At 44.2% G+C, this 14,200-nt stretch overlaps 1 protein-coding gene across 12 annotated transcripts in view; it reads right to left on the bottom strand.

The window, feature by feature from the left end:
• Positions 1–12,873, bottom strand: part of TRIM67 (tripartite motif containing 67) — a 38,830-nt gene extending 25,957 nt beyond the window's left edge. For 6 of the 12 annotated variants that reach the window (XM_053938929.1, XM_053938928.1, XM_053938931.1 and 3 more), the window contains exons 1-5: positions 12,549–12,873; positions 11,771–12,446; positions 6,435–6,530; positions 2,462–2,584; positions 1,105–1,215 (exon numbers count right to left, since the gene is read on the bottom strand). In XM_053938929.1, coding sequence (XP_053794904.1) covers positions 1,105–1,215; positions 2,462–2,584; positions 6,435–6,530; positions 11,771–12,446; positions 12,549–12,682 — 1,140 coding nt within the window. In that variant the 5' untranslated portion in view covers positions 12,683–12,873. Of the gene's footprint in view, positions 1–1,104; positions 1,216–2,461; positions 2,585–6,434; positions 6,531–11,770 lie in introns of all 12 variants that reach the window. The other 6 variants (XM_053938923.1, XM_053938924.1, XM_053938933.1 and 3 more) reach the window with 4 other exon arrangements.
• Between the last annotated feature and the right edge of the window lie 1,327 nt (positions 12,874–14,200).

The raw sequence follows: 14,200 nt of genomic DNA, 5'->3' as shown, positions 1-14,200 counted from the left end.
GTTTTGGGTTTTTTTTATAAAGGAGGCTGCAAAAACTGAAGCCACAGAAGTTACAGGGAAAGTAAGCTGAAAAGAAAGTAAAGCATGTATCTAGATAGCATGTAGGTAAGACCTAAAGGTTTTGTTTGTCCTGTAGTGTCCAACCAACAGCCTGTTAAAATCTGTGCAACCTTGAGATTAATCTACACCACATATTCCCCTCTCTTGCTTGAGACCAGACATGACAGTAACAATCAGTCTGGAGTGTTAATAGGTTTAGGTTGGCTAATTCTTATCATGTATTTTAGGGATGCTCTGACAAACCCCTGAGACTTATGCATTCATGTGTGCAGGTCATTTTGTTTGATGTACCTTTCTTTTTAGGCAATAAATAAGGCAACAAAACTACTAGGGCAAAATAAAATTATTAATAAACATGTAAGAATAAATTAAGTAAAATAATTTATGGGGAAAAAACACTGTTATGTTTTGTCTCATCAATAGATATTTTCACTGTTTGCACCTAAGAAACAATATCCTGCAAATTAAGGCAATTATTGGCTAGGCCATATTTTGCAAAGAAAAGGTACCTGGAGCTGTCATAGGTCTTGATGCAACAATCTCAGTGAAGCAAACACTTCAGACTAGATTTCCTTACAGGGAAGGTGCTGAAAGGACTCTTACACGGGAAAGCAAAGGGGAGAAGCACAAGGGGGAGAAATACTACTCTGCTGAGTCACTGACCTCTCCAAATTAATCAGTGAGTTCTGTTGGGTTTCTCAGATAAGAATAAAATAATATCCTGCAAAAAGCTATCATTAGCTGCATAGCATCTTTTTCTCAGTCCAGAAGGAAGGGCTGGCAAGAGGAAAGACATCAGGAGTTAGGGGAGTTGTGTGACCACTAACACCTCACCTCAGACAGGGTGCCGCTGTTAAAGCCATCTCTTTGCTGGGACACTCATGTAGTCACCAGGCTCTCTGAGTTTTTAGACAGTACTTACAGGAGTTAAGGTGAACTGCCTTGGAGGTGGAAGGGACTAAAACAAAGCCACACATTTTTATACTTAGCTTTAATGTATTTTGTTTGTTTTTTTCTTTCCCAGAACATTAGGAAGAGAAATACCTGTAAAAACCCAGAGGGATCATTTTCTTTGATAACTTCTAGGCAGTATTCCATAAGCCCTGTTGACTGGTGTAGCTTCAGTGTACAGTGATTTATCTGGTCCCAAACAATCTGGAAAACAAACATCAGTACAGTTCTATGACTGCCTCAGCTTGCAGTCAATTGTATAAAGTTATTTCAGTAGAGACGGGGAATGGGAGAGTGTGTTAAATCTATGCTTAATTTAGCTGCCATATGGCTATTGCCATATCTCCATCAGCTTCACTCACTTGCTTTGTACTGTAAATAGCGATAATTAGCTTGGCAAAATGTTGTGCACAGGGAATCTCATTTTTTAGAGCAGATTAATTTCTCAAAGATTAGGCTTGCTTGGGGCAGAGAGGGCACAGAACATGTCTCTGCATTTGCAGTGTTCACATTTCCAGTCACACTTTCACTAACATCTGAGCTTTTAAAAAGTCCTTCACTTCAGAGGCAAACTGCTGAAGTGGTTTCTCACAGATAATACCCTAACATTCTCTTCACAATTTATCATTGAACCTTCTCTGCTTAAGAACACATTGCTGGAATTAAGAAATAAAATAGCTGCATTCCATTTTTGCAGATTTTGGCCTTGATTCTGCTGCCACATGGCTGTGGACTAGGTCTAGTAGCACTGTGTTCTGTAGGACGATTTGTGACAGACATAAACTGCAGAGTTTGCTGTCCTGTTAGCAGTATGTCCTGAGTGCTGGTTCTTGTTAAGCAAGCTGAATGCTGATCTCAGGTGGATTTTGTTAACTGATATGTTAGATAATCCATTTCAGTTTTTCCTTCTTAGATACTTTTAACGTGAATGGCACCATAGTACCTCAAAATCACATAAAGATCTGCATTTTCAGAAATGTGTCTATTTAAATATTTCTTGACTGCTACTTCATTCAACCACTTTAGATTTCTTCTTGCCATCTCCTTTTATTGCATTTCTTTAACATATTTTGAGTAGCTCATGTATTTTTGGAGGTGGCTTACCTGAATTTAAAGATTCGAGGAGATACCAAAATTACAACTGTTTCCTTGGGCATAAGGTGCCAAAATCCAAACCACACACAGGTTTCACTGATAAGCACCTCTCAAGAGATAGCCCCAAACCGTCAGATAAATAAAGATTGATGGCCTGATTCAACAAACTGCTGAAGTATATCCATCATTTAATGTGCGTAGGCACAGTTCCATTAAACTGCTGAACTGGAACCTGCCAAAGGAACTTTGGAATTTGGTCAGTAGGAGATTTCATGGTGTAAAGGGTTGGGGAACTTGACAAACCACACCAGGTATCTATCAGCAGCTGTGATGAGCTGATGAGAGGAGTGCTCACCTTCAGCTTGTGCTCACGTTCCTTGGTGACCTTTGTGAGCAGTTTTGCCTTTTGCCGTGTTAATGCGTCAACCAAGGCATCGCACTGAGCCACAAGACAGGCTTCGTAATCCAACCCGTTCTCCTACAACAAGGACATAGTCATACCCATCAAAGAATGCACAGTTTGCACCTTAAGCTACTGCTCATACCTGCTTTTCTGTTCAGAAAAGATTACCTTTCAAGACCCTCCGCAGTTTTGTTGCCTTTCTGATTTCGTTACAGTTGTACCAGTAATAGCTGCATACTGCAAAATGAAACAGTAACATGCCATGCCACAAATGGTCTTACTCAAAACCATGATTTACTGACACTTTCCTGATGACAGATGTAGTACAACATAATGTAAATGCTAAATGTAACATACACAGTGCATACATACATAAGAGGATTCTACTCCAATCTGTTTCAATTATCCCACTGTAGCAACTTTGAAATCACTGGCTCTGTACCACAGCAATTAGAACAGAATTATAGACCAGAATCTGGTCTACTGGCTTATTACAAGGAAATTAATGAGGTACAAAGCCCTAAGGTTTGCTTTGAGTACTTTTTTTTTTAAATAACTAGCACTTGGCAGTGGAGCTATGTACTTGATTAGCTTTTAAAAAGAGAGACAACTTTCTACTCACATTATGGTAAAATTCTTTGCTAGGCAGAAACCAGCATGAGGTATACAACACTAAGCCTTTAGTAGGTTCTGGGAACAATTTAGCATTACATAAATCCCTGGAACTGCTTCTATAGTACCCATTCAAAGGAAGACTCTCCCTCACCTCCTCTGCTCATGAGACTAGAAGGAGAAAACTTTCAAGCTCCTCTTCCAATGAGATGTTTATGTGTGCTATCAGCTTTCCTCCCAAATATCCCAATTTAAAAAAGAAAAAAAAATCATTAAATGTGAGAAGACTTTAAACATGTACTGAAGGAGAAGCACTTCTTTGCTAAGACATTGTACTCCCCTAACTCATTACTATCTCTTAGCTTGTTTGCTTTTCTCTTATTTTCTACTCATTTGCTTTGTCTTCTTTGAGTTCAAAATTTTCAGCACTGTCCTCCCTTCCCTCACTGTGACCCATGCATCCCATTCTCCAGCTGATGGATGCAGGGTCAGTGTTCCCTGAGAGGCCCCCACTGCAGTCCTAGACCTGCTGGCAAGATGTGGGCAGGGGTTTATCTGAGGGTGGGGAGACACCAAATGGCTCAGCTGCTGCTCACAGGTTTGTCTTGGACTCTTCCTGTTTGCATCTCTCCTTCCTCGGCTTGTATCACACCCAGCTCCCCCTTAAGCCCATTTGCATCCTGTCACTGCTGAAATGCTGGTTTGTGCACAGAGCCTGAATCAGTCGGTGGCTGTAATGCATCATTTCTCTCCTCATTTTCTGCTCACACATCAAATGGGTGTTTGGCGATATGCCTCCTTCAAGTGAGAAAGTACGAAATTGTTACAGCAGATGGGAAAATGGGAAAATCAGATCATGACAGCAACAATGAGAAGCAAGGAAGCAACAGGAGCAATGGGGAACAGGCAGTATCTGAAAAGAAAAGACCAAGAGATATAAAAGTGACCTCAGAGAAGAGAAAGGCAGGAAAAAAGAGGGGCAAACATCAGATCTGCAAAGCAAGGAAAAGAAAAATAGATTACTAATTTGCAAACTGCCCCAGGTAAGATGAAAGCATGGTTCCTGGTAGCCCTGGCAAACTCAGAGAGGAGATAAAGAGTGTGAATGGCTGCCTGGTCTGCAGCACATTGAGACTGGATAATAAGATCTGCATGTTGCTGGCTCCTTTGTGAAAAAGTATTACTAAAATACATTTTTGCTGAGGGGTAAATGTCCATATGCAAGTGCAGCAACCGTCATAAGACTTCTGTAAATAACCTGCTCTGAGATATGTGTGTCTGGCAATAAACCTATGCACAAAGGCTACATCTGTTCCCTCACAAAGTAACAGTACAAGAATTGTGTTTTGTCCAAATGTCAAAAGGCACAGACTGGCTCATGACACATCTAAACCCTTTCCCCTCAAAGAGTGTGGCTGTACCAAAGCTGACTACCAGGAGCATTCCCTGGTATGTGCTATCATCAAAGGCAGCTTGAACATCGCATGAGAGGAATGCAATTTGTCATGGGAGAAAACCATTCCAGGAAGCTCCTTAGGGGTTCAAGTGTGTGGGTGATCATCTTGGAGCCGTGCCCCAGCCTTGTTTTCCTTAGGAATACAATATGCAGCTGATTAGTCCTGCCATTTTGGTTTACTGAACTTGATGTTTCACTCAGGCCCAGGATGAACACGTGAGGGTCAGATTCAGATTTGTGCCCAGATTTTGGCTAAATGTTAGAGGTTACTGCTGGATGTAATTTCCTCTTCTCAGCTCTCCTCTAGCATTTTAAGCAATGAGCAGCATCAAATAAATGGCTTGGTCTTTTGATCCAACTGTAGCAGCTCCCTTATGCAGAGCAATTTGGCAGTGATTTTATTGAAACACATTAAAGGATTTTACAGCATAGTCATAAATAGTCATAATAGGCCACTTCTAGGTTTCAGAAGGGAAAAATACATTTGTAATGGAGCTAGATGACTCAAGAAAGATTGGTGATAGACTATTGTTTTGGATGGATTATCCCATCCTAAAATAGCTGTTCGTACCTACAGGAAGAAATGCTCTGTATAGGTGCCTGTCTATTCTCCTTGGACTGTGAAAGAAGTCTAAATGAGTGGACTACATAACTATGTGAGCTGCATAACTGTTAAATGGGTGAGTCAGCTGAGAAAAACATCACACTCTAGCCAAAATACAGCACATTACACATGCCAGTCAGCAGCTTTGCACTGGTTTCTTTCAGTTAAATGTCCTTTAATTTTACCAGTTTCTCATTTTGGTGTATTCCCTTCCTCATGTGGCTGTGGGAGACTGTGAGGATGCATTGTTAGGCTGCCCTGGGACAACCCAAGAGCTTGGGCATCTCTTGTAGTACGAATTCATCCTCTGGGGTTTTAAGTGGAATGCTTTAATGAATAAATAATAACCTTTTTGAATTTCTGCTTTGGTTTTCTGTTACTAATAAGCACAGGACTTGTTGATGAATGATGAGCAAGCAGCAGAGTGGACTACTGAAGAGCAGGTGATGCATATCCCATTGCTGTTGAGCATTGCTGCAGCAGAAAACAAGTGTCCCCTCCTGGACACTGTGCAGCTCAAACTAGAGGGGCACATTTCCAGGTACATTCCGCAGGGTGAGAAGGACATTGAGGATCATCTGAGCTCCAGCACTGATGAGTCTAAATTTGATTGAAATTAAGGCTTGTTTCATTTTGGGTTTGTGCCCTCAATTACTGCACACTCTATGAGCTCTTTTTCTGACTATTAAATCTGGACAATTACAGGCATGAAGATAACTTACGCTCCAATAAATGACACATTGATTTAGCAGTAGTTACTTTTTTTTTTTTTTTTGTAGAATATTCCTGTATTTTTGAGTATGTGTAGGACTTTCTTAGAAGCACTCTAATAGGCAGGCTGACTGGATTTTTTTCAGAAATTAGTGCATTTTTAGGAAATGAAAGATGAAAAGCTAGCAGTAAATTTTGAATGTGTTAAAATGAGAATTTATCCTGAATGCCAAATTCAAGCAATTGAAGTCAGGGAAGAGCCTAGAAGCATGACTAATGGATTCAATCAAACACTAATCAACACAGCTCAGATGTCCAGTATTCAGTATCAGCTTTTTGCAACAAACAGCAAACAATCTAGAAGCTAAGAGGGCCTTGTGGGCATTCTTTGATGAATAATTTTACCTAGCAAATCCATTAAAGGAAGGTCAGATGATTCCAGGAAAGATGAGAATAGCATAGGTGACAAAGTCATCAAATAAATTATTCACTCAGTTCTATTGATTACTGTATTATCAAAACAAATTATATGCTACAGTTACCTGGATCTGCTGCAATAAATTTTTCAGCTGAACCAAAAATTCTTTAGCTTCCTTTGCTTTGTCTGAAACACCATTTAAAGCCTGAGACAGCTGTGCCTGCAACGGAGAAAAAAGGAAGAGAAAAAAGAAAAAGTTAGTGATAAATGCAAATGTTTTTCTTAGTAATCCTTGGATTTAATTATTAATAATGTGCCAAAAGGCTTACATGTATTCCTAATTCCACAAAGTGTTTGTGCTAGAAAAGAATAGTTAAGATATTTACTGTAATCAGATTTAATGAGGGTGAAATATGCATTGGAGGGGCAGTCAAGTATTGTGTCTGCACGTTCCACTTTATTGCAGCAACTTGGTAAGTCAAACCCCTTTTTATAAAACAGCTACCCACATGCATAAGGAGGTAGTAGTCTTACACTTACACAGTAGCATCTGTCATGCTGAAAAATCCCCAAGTGCTTTCCGAAATGACGCTTCTTTTTAATCCAAGTCTGAAATCTTTATAAATGTGGTAGATCCTATTAAACCTGAGATATACTAGGACTTTAAAGACAAATCTGCCTTCTCAGACTTCATAGTAATGTCCCTTTGGGGCTCCAGTTTTCCATACTCCAACTCAACAAATGGGTGAGTGTTTCTTCAAAAGCTGGGAAAAAAACCTTCCTCTAACTTTTGACCGGTAAGGCACATAGAATATGTCTTTTTTAAGTCCACCCTCTAGGCCTGAACTTCCCTTTCCTCAGCTAACACCTGAGATCTTTAAGCTGAACCACAGGCTTATCAATGAACTTTGAGGACAGGAAGGGAAGAGTGGTTTTGCCCCTGGCAGACCCAGTGATGCATTTTGGGGTCCCAGTGCCCTGAGCTGGAGGACTATGACTGTGAGAATGATTAACTCCCAGTCAACCCCAAATTTGTGCAGGATTTGCTACTCCAGATAGATCCCTGTAAGTCTAGAAGTCCCAATAGGATTCACTAAGTGTACTCAAAGAACTGTCTGATGTCATTGTGAGGTTTTGCACCTGGGATGGAGCAACCCTGAATGTATGCAAGACTGGGGAACAAGAGGCTGGAAAGTGGCCCCTTGAAAGCACATTAGTGCTAAAATCTAAATGAGAATATGCTTTACAAAATTCATTTGCAACAAATGTAAAGGGAAGACACATTATTGCGCCTATTTCTCAATATTTAAATCTTTGCTATTTTCCTACACAAATCCTTGTTAATGCACAAAAACCTGAAATGATGAAGTTTGATATTAACACTACAGGAGGCCACAGAAGCAAACTCCATGGTCCATGAAAAAATCTCTGTTTTCTGTGAGATCAGACAATCAAGAGTTAAGGTCAGCTCTGCACAGGCTGATCATGTTTGCCAAAGTTTGAAGCCTACCTTTTTTGATCACACTTTCTGTTCCACTCACAGGGCACATCTGAGCCTTTGATTTGTCAAGATGACACAGAACAAGGTTAAAGCAGCACACAACAAAGCAGCTGGGTTGTCAGCAAGAAAAAAATAGGTGGCAGAAGCATTATATTCTCTGTCATTGACTGTCCTGACCAAATTGTCCCAGGGAGGCAAGGGTTCCTTTCTTTTAAATCAAAACCAATGGTTGGTCCCGACAAAAGTAAAACTTCCACTTTCCCAACATCTGCCCCAGCTCTCAAATAATCTCAAAGAGCATTTCACCAGATCAGAAGAGACAAAACCAGTATGTGGGCATCACAGCAGCTGTAGAAAACCGCCACAGATGAATTGTAAGCAGCATATATACCAATGGCAATCAGCACAGTCACTCCTGGCTCCTGGCACCTGGCACACTGCCATCACAGAGCTGCAACGGAAACTCAGCCATGTCACTGTCTGAAGGGCTCATAAGCAAATTGATCTGTTCATTAAAACCTGTGGTTGCATTAACTCAACTGCAGCATGAAGCCGAATAGAAGATCAGCTTTCCATTTGTGAAACCCACTTAGAGTTAATAGCTTTGTTTTTCCAAGCATTTGTAAAAGATACCTTGCAAATCAGAGGAATTTAGGAACTTCTTGTTAAAATCAAGTGGAGCTATAGTCATATAGTCATATCTAAGCCCTCAGTAAACCAACCAAGACATAAAAAATGCCCTGTACACCCAGAGCAATCTTTCATACCGCAGAAATATTTATTGTAAGCCAAACTGAGATGTAACAAGATCCATTGACTGGGACAGTTAATAACTCCTGACGAACTGAATTCCATCTGGTGTTATCCTTACTTTAATACTTGGTCTTGCAACCAATAATCTGAGGGCTGGAGATTGATACTAAGTTTCTATTTCCATCAATTACAGGAACACAGGAATCACAAGGGTAAGTAATTGAACCCAGATGGCAGAGAAGACCTCTGATTTCAGAAAATGAACCAGATAATGGCCGTGTCCTTTTTCAACCAAAGTTCATGCTCATTTAGCTTGCCTTCCCTCCATCTCTCTTTAGCAGCAGATTAACTGTTGATTAGATAAGCTTGTCCTGGTGTTGATTTCTCACAAAGCCCACATGTTTTTGGAAACACAAATCTTTCAGTCAGGAAATAAAAGCAGGCATGTAGACTCCTATACTTGCCTGCCTGCCTACCCTTCACAGACCTATACAGCTGTGGGTGTTTTCTGCATTTTGGTATGTATGTATAGTTAAGCCTTTAGAATGGGCAGAGCTGAAATGTGTCCCCCATCATTCCTCATATTCGCAGGTCAGAAGACCTACCTAGATGTGATTACAGTACCACTGTACTTGCTAAGAAGACATTAAAGGATTAAATTTCAGCAGAAGACTAAGAGTTTTTGTTAATAACCTTGAACTGTCGGTCCAGATGCACTTTTTAGGCAAGTGAATATAATGAAGTCCAGCTAAACCAGGGGATTTTCATAGATTTGTACCATTGAAGCCTCGTTGTTATTTTACACCAATTTTACTTTGTCTGTAGGACAAGTTACACACAGCAGTGCAATGGGGAACCTGTACCACTAACAGGGGCCAACCAGTCCAGTACAACTTTGGTATCAGCAGTACAGCTGAGGGTGAGTGCACATTTCTTTGCATGGCCTGCAGCACTGCCTGAACAAGGTTATACACTGTAATTTGCCACTAGGTCACTGTAATAAGACCCAGACAAAGGAGGAGCCAAACAAAGGGCTAACACAAGGAAGGCTTCTTGGTCTAAGAACAAACCTTTCAGCTGCCTCTGCCATCTATGCCTGGAGCATCTGGAGAGAACACATAAGCCTTAAATTATGTTTGGCATACCAGTCAATGTAAGTAATTTATGGTTTGGCCAAAGTAACTGCAGGTAATAAACTTGTAGAAATCGCTGTATCAGAGAACTATTTCTAAGCAGAAGTATCTAATTCCAAAACAATTTATCTGAATGGATGTGAGATGATGATTTAAGCTGCCTGGCTATACAGTTCCATTATATTTATTTTGTGCCAAGCACATTTTTCTGGAAAATATAATATTCACAAGAGCATAATTTTAGAGTCCCCAAATTACATAATTTCAAGGGTTTCTTTTCACTAGAATTTTGACATTGATTGAATATGCAAATCAAGAGAAAAATCATGTTCTGTGATACCTCAGTCACAGAAAAAAAATGCAGTAAAAATACAAACCAACTTTTTTTTTCCATATTTGACAGTAAGAAAGAGAGAAAATAACTGATTCTGAACTTTGATTACACTGGACTTGTCATGTTCCAAAAGACATCAGTTCTAACTCAAGGTAGACCACAGTACATCACAAGCTGCTCTCTCATGCTCTCCCAAACATCAGTCACATTTGAACTGTGAACTCAGACCCTGCTCATCAGAACAATTCTGCTTAGAAATGGATTCTGATACTGGGATATGAACAGCAGCTGCAAATGTTTAATCTGCTGCTTCTGGGCCAAGAGAACTTCTCTGTACAAACACTCATCATGTTAGGGATGGCTGAGCTGCTGGTAGAACATTTAAACTGAAACACCTCCAGAAGAAGTTTGTCTTTCTTCTTCGATGGATAAACAATGCAGATCAGCCCAAGGGGCATCTTCTTTGGATCTTAAAATAGAAAGCAATTTTTTTGTCTTGCCAAATACTTCAGCTTATCTTGTGCTCAGCCACTCCATGGGTGATGACACCAGTCTTGATTTTGACCTTTCCTGCAGTGTCTGAAAGGATCCCTCTGTGCTTTCTTTACTGCTAACTGCAAGCAGAGAGTAAAAAGAAGGGAATCCTGCAGCCAGCAGAGTTGGTCAAGTGCTCTTTGCACAGCTGTGGGAGAAGTCCTTTAACCCCAGTATAGCAGGAAGCTCCAAAGGATTGTCCTCAGCTCTCAGGTATTGAAGTCCCCTCTCTAAGTTCATATGTATGAACTAATCATTTTTCCAGGGTCCATCATTCTCAGCAAGAAAGAACTAACTTCATACATATCTTTAACTTCTAAGGCCACATCTTGCTCTTTATTCACATGGTTGTAAAGCCTTATTTTTAGCAAGGAAAGCATGACCAAGTGACCCACTAAATTCCTGTGTAGCCAAGCAAATGGCTCTGACCTGTTCACAGAGGAATCCAGGGAAGGGTAGGGAGCATCACTTGCAGGGAAGCATGAATCAGACAGTGGCAATACGTGAATCAGAAAAAGCTTTACTTGTCCCTAGTCCCCATCTACAATTCCTCATTTATCTTTGCATCATGAAAGTCCCTCCAGCCATTACTCCTGGCTTTTTTGGGAACCGAGTGGGAGGAGACCTCTTTAAGGCCCAGGAGAACACCCAATGTCCATGAACATCTGTACCACGCTTTCTTGTCTAAAACATTTGGGTGGCTGTGGGCCTCTCTCCCTCATTGACATACAGTTGTGGCAGCTTGCAAAGGGTCCTGGATGAAAGGGAGGTGGTGAAAAGAAGGAACAGTCACCCTGTCTCCTCACAGGTAACTGCTGCCACTGTGAGAGCATGGGAAGGCTGAGGACAGTATGGCCAAGGACCCTGTGGAAGGCAAACAAGTTGGTGAGATGGACTTGCTAATTCCAGCTATCTGCCTGAGACCTGGTGGAACCTCACTGGTCGAGGTGATGCCAACATGAGAGGGAGTCTGGGTTTTCCAACCCTGAGCAGAGGCAGCGGGGTCAGCGGAAGTCAGGAAGGGCCAAAAACCTATGAGCACCATTCTGAAGGGAGAAAAGTCTGAGAGGATGATGAACACGAAGGATCTCATGTCCCACAAACTGCACCCGCCGTTGGGGCACTGGGATGAACAAAACGCATTGCTGAGCATCACCCCAGCTTCGGGCATCACCCCCAGCTCACAGCCGGCTGTCGGGACTCACCTTGTGCTGCTTCCACATGGCTCCCAGGGCCTTTACGTCGTGCTTACTGTGCTTGCCCTCCTCCAAGCACTGATAGCAGACGGGGCTGCGGCAGCTCACGCAGTACATGCTGTAGTTCTCCAGGTCGTGCTCAGCGCACGTCGGCAGCTTACGGCCGCCGCCCGCCCCCTTCCCGCCGCCGCCGTCCCCGCCGCCGCCGGGGGCGCCCGGGTGTGCGGGCGGCGGGGCCAGGCGGTGCTTGGCGAAGGGCCCGCGGGCCGGGTGGCAGCGGAGCTGGCATGCGGCGCAGTACAGCACCTCGCACTGCTCGCACAGCACGGCGGCCGGCTCGGGAGGGCTGCGGTCGCACAGCTGGCACTTGGCGGCGGCGGCGGCGGCGGCGCGGCCCTGCTGGTAGCGCTGTACGATGGCCTCCAGCAGCCGGTTGCGCTGGAAGCCGCGGAGCCCGCGCTGGTCCAGGGACGCGCTCCGGTGGCACTGCGGGCAGGTGAGGGAGGAGCTGGCGGGGCCGGCGCCCCGCGGAGCCGCCGCCGCCCCCGGGGGCGCGGGCACCAGCGGCAGCACCCGCACGCCATTCGGGGACTTCAGGCTGGGGGTGTAGGAGCCGTAGCCGCTGTCGGTCTCGCTGTGCAGGCTCAGCTTGTCCGCGTGGTCCCCGCCGCCGCCGCCCGCCGCGCTCTCCGAGTCCAGGCAGGCGGCGGAGCCCGCGGCCGCTCCCGGCCCCGCTCCCGGCGCGGCGGCGGGCGGCGCGGGGCCCCGAGAGTGGAGTAGGGGCGGCAGGTGCTGCTCGCTCTCCGGGGTCTGCACGGCGATGGTGCGGGCGCAGGGCAAGCAGACATTGTGCGAGCAGGGCAAGATGATGGGTTCCCGGAACAGCGAGCCGCACACCGGGCACTTCAGCTCCTCTTCCATGGCAGCGGCACGGCTTTGTGCGCGGGCTCCTCAGGCGGGCGGCGCGGGGCCGCCGCCGGCTGCCCCCATCTCCCGCGGCTCCCCCTCCGCCGCCTCCCTCCGCTCCGGGCGCCGGGGCGAGGCAGGGAGGGCTCCGGCCGCCGCTGCCGCCCCGCGCGATTCAGCACCCGCCGCGCAGAGACAGCTCCGCAGGGCCGGGCAGCGCCGGCGCCGGGGGAGCCGCCCGGCGGCCGCGGGCTGCTCGGAGTAGGGAAAGGCTGCCCGCCGGCCGTGGCGCGGGCAGGGAGCGCGGTGGGACTGTTTTAACGTTGGTGGCATAGAGTAATAATATATGGGGAAGGGAGGCGGGGGGCGGAGGCAGGGCAGGAGTAGGAAGGGGCGGGAAGAGCCCTTTCCAGCAAATAAAGTGGTCGCTCTCTCTACGCCTGGGAAAGGCTAAAATGTTTTTTAAAGGATCTCTACACAGCGATATCTTCATATGTTTAAATAAAGCCATTGTTTGGGTAGCAGATTGAACGCAGGCGGGGTTTCGTTATCTCTAGTAGCCCTCTCTCCCGTCCCCGAATCAAAGGAGGATGCTCATCAACCACCTAAGCTCGTGCCTCTCCTTCACAGGGCTCTCACCATGCTGGAGCAAAAACAAGATACACAAAATGTCAGGCATTGACAGACGGAGGGATGAGAAAGGGGTTAAAAGGGAAGCACGAACCCCAGCTACGAACACTGTGGCTGGCAGGGGCGTCAGAGCGCAGCGAGAGGGGGATGTGCCACATCGCCCTAGCTCCCAGCCCTGTGACCCCAACAGGAATCTGCTGCGAAGATAAATCAGGGATGACAGCTGAGAGTTTATGAACTGAAAATAACCATCGTTAGAAGAAAGAAACCAGCAGCGGGAAATCCCCTATCTGTTTTGTTTACATATGCTTGGCATGGATGTAGCAGTGGTTTATTTCATAGTGAAGAGATTATATGTAAGAGTGATTTCACTGATTGTTATTATTGTGTTCGTCAATCTTGTTTAACAGCCACTACCATATTAAGCTCAATTCTATAAGCAGATCCTATTTTTTTGTTTGTTTTAAAATACAAACTGGTCTTTTCAGAACAGCTATTAAAAAATGAGGAACTAAGTGGTATTAAATGAAAATAAATTAAAAAAAAAAAGAAAAAAGAAGAGATAATGTATTAAAACATCATAACATTTCTCAGTAAATGACAAGGTTTTTTTGTGACACTGGTTAGGAAAAGGTTTTCTAGTTTCAGAGTTTGCTTCTGCCAGATTGTTAAAACAGTTGATGCACAGAAAAGGAGGAATGGGGTCAGAGAGTAGGAATATATTAAAGCTTCTAATTTTTTTCAGTCTTTCCTCTCTGGAGTCCCTTTTTGTATCTTGCCCAGCCAGTCTCATGACAAGCTGACGGGAAAAAATCCCCAAGGGGTTTAAGTTTTGTAGTTCTCCATTTCAGAGTGAAAAGCAGCAAGTTTGGCCTCTGGTAAACAGTAAAACATAGTAAAAAC

Source organism: Vidua chalybeata, chromosome 3 (assembly GCF_026979565.1).
Source record: "Vidua chalybeata isolate OUT-0048 chromosome 3, bVidCha1 merged haplotype, whole genome shotgun sequence".
Taxonomy (NCBI): Eukaryota; Metazoa; Chordata; class Aves; order Passeriformes; family Viduidae; genus Vidua; species Vidua chalybeata.
This window is presented reverse-complemented; position numbering and strand designations above follow the sequence as displayed.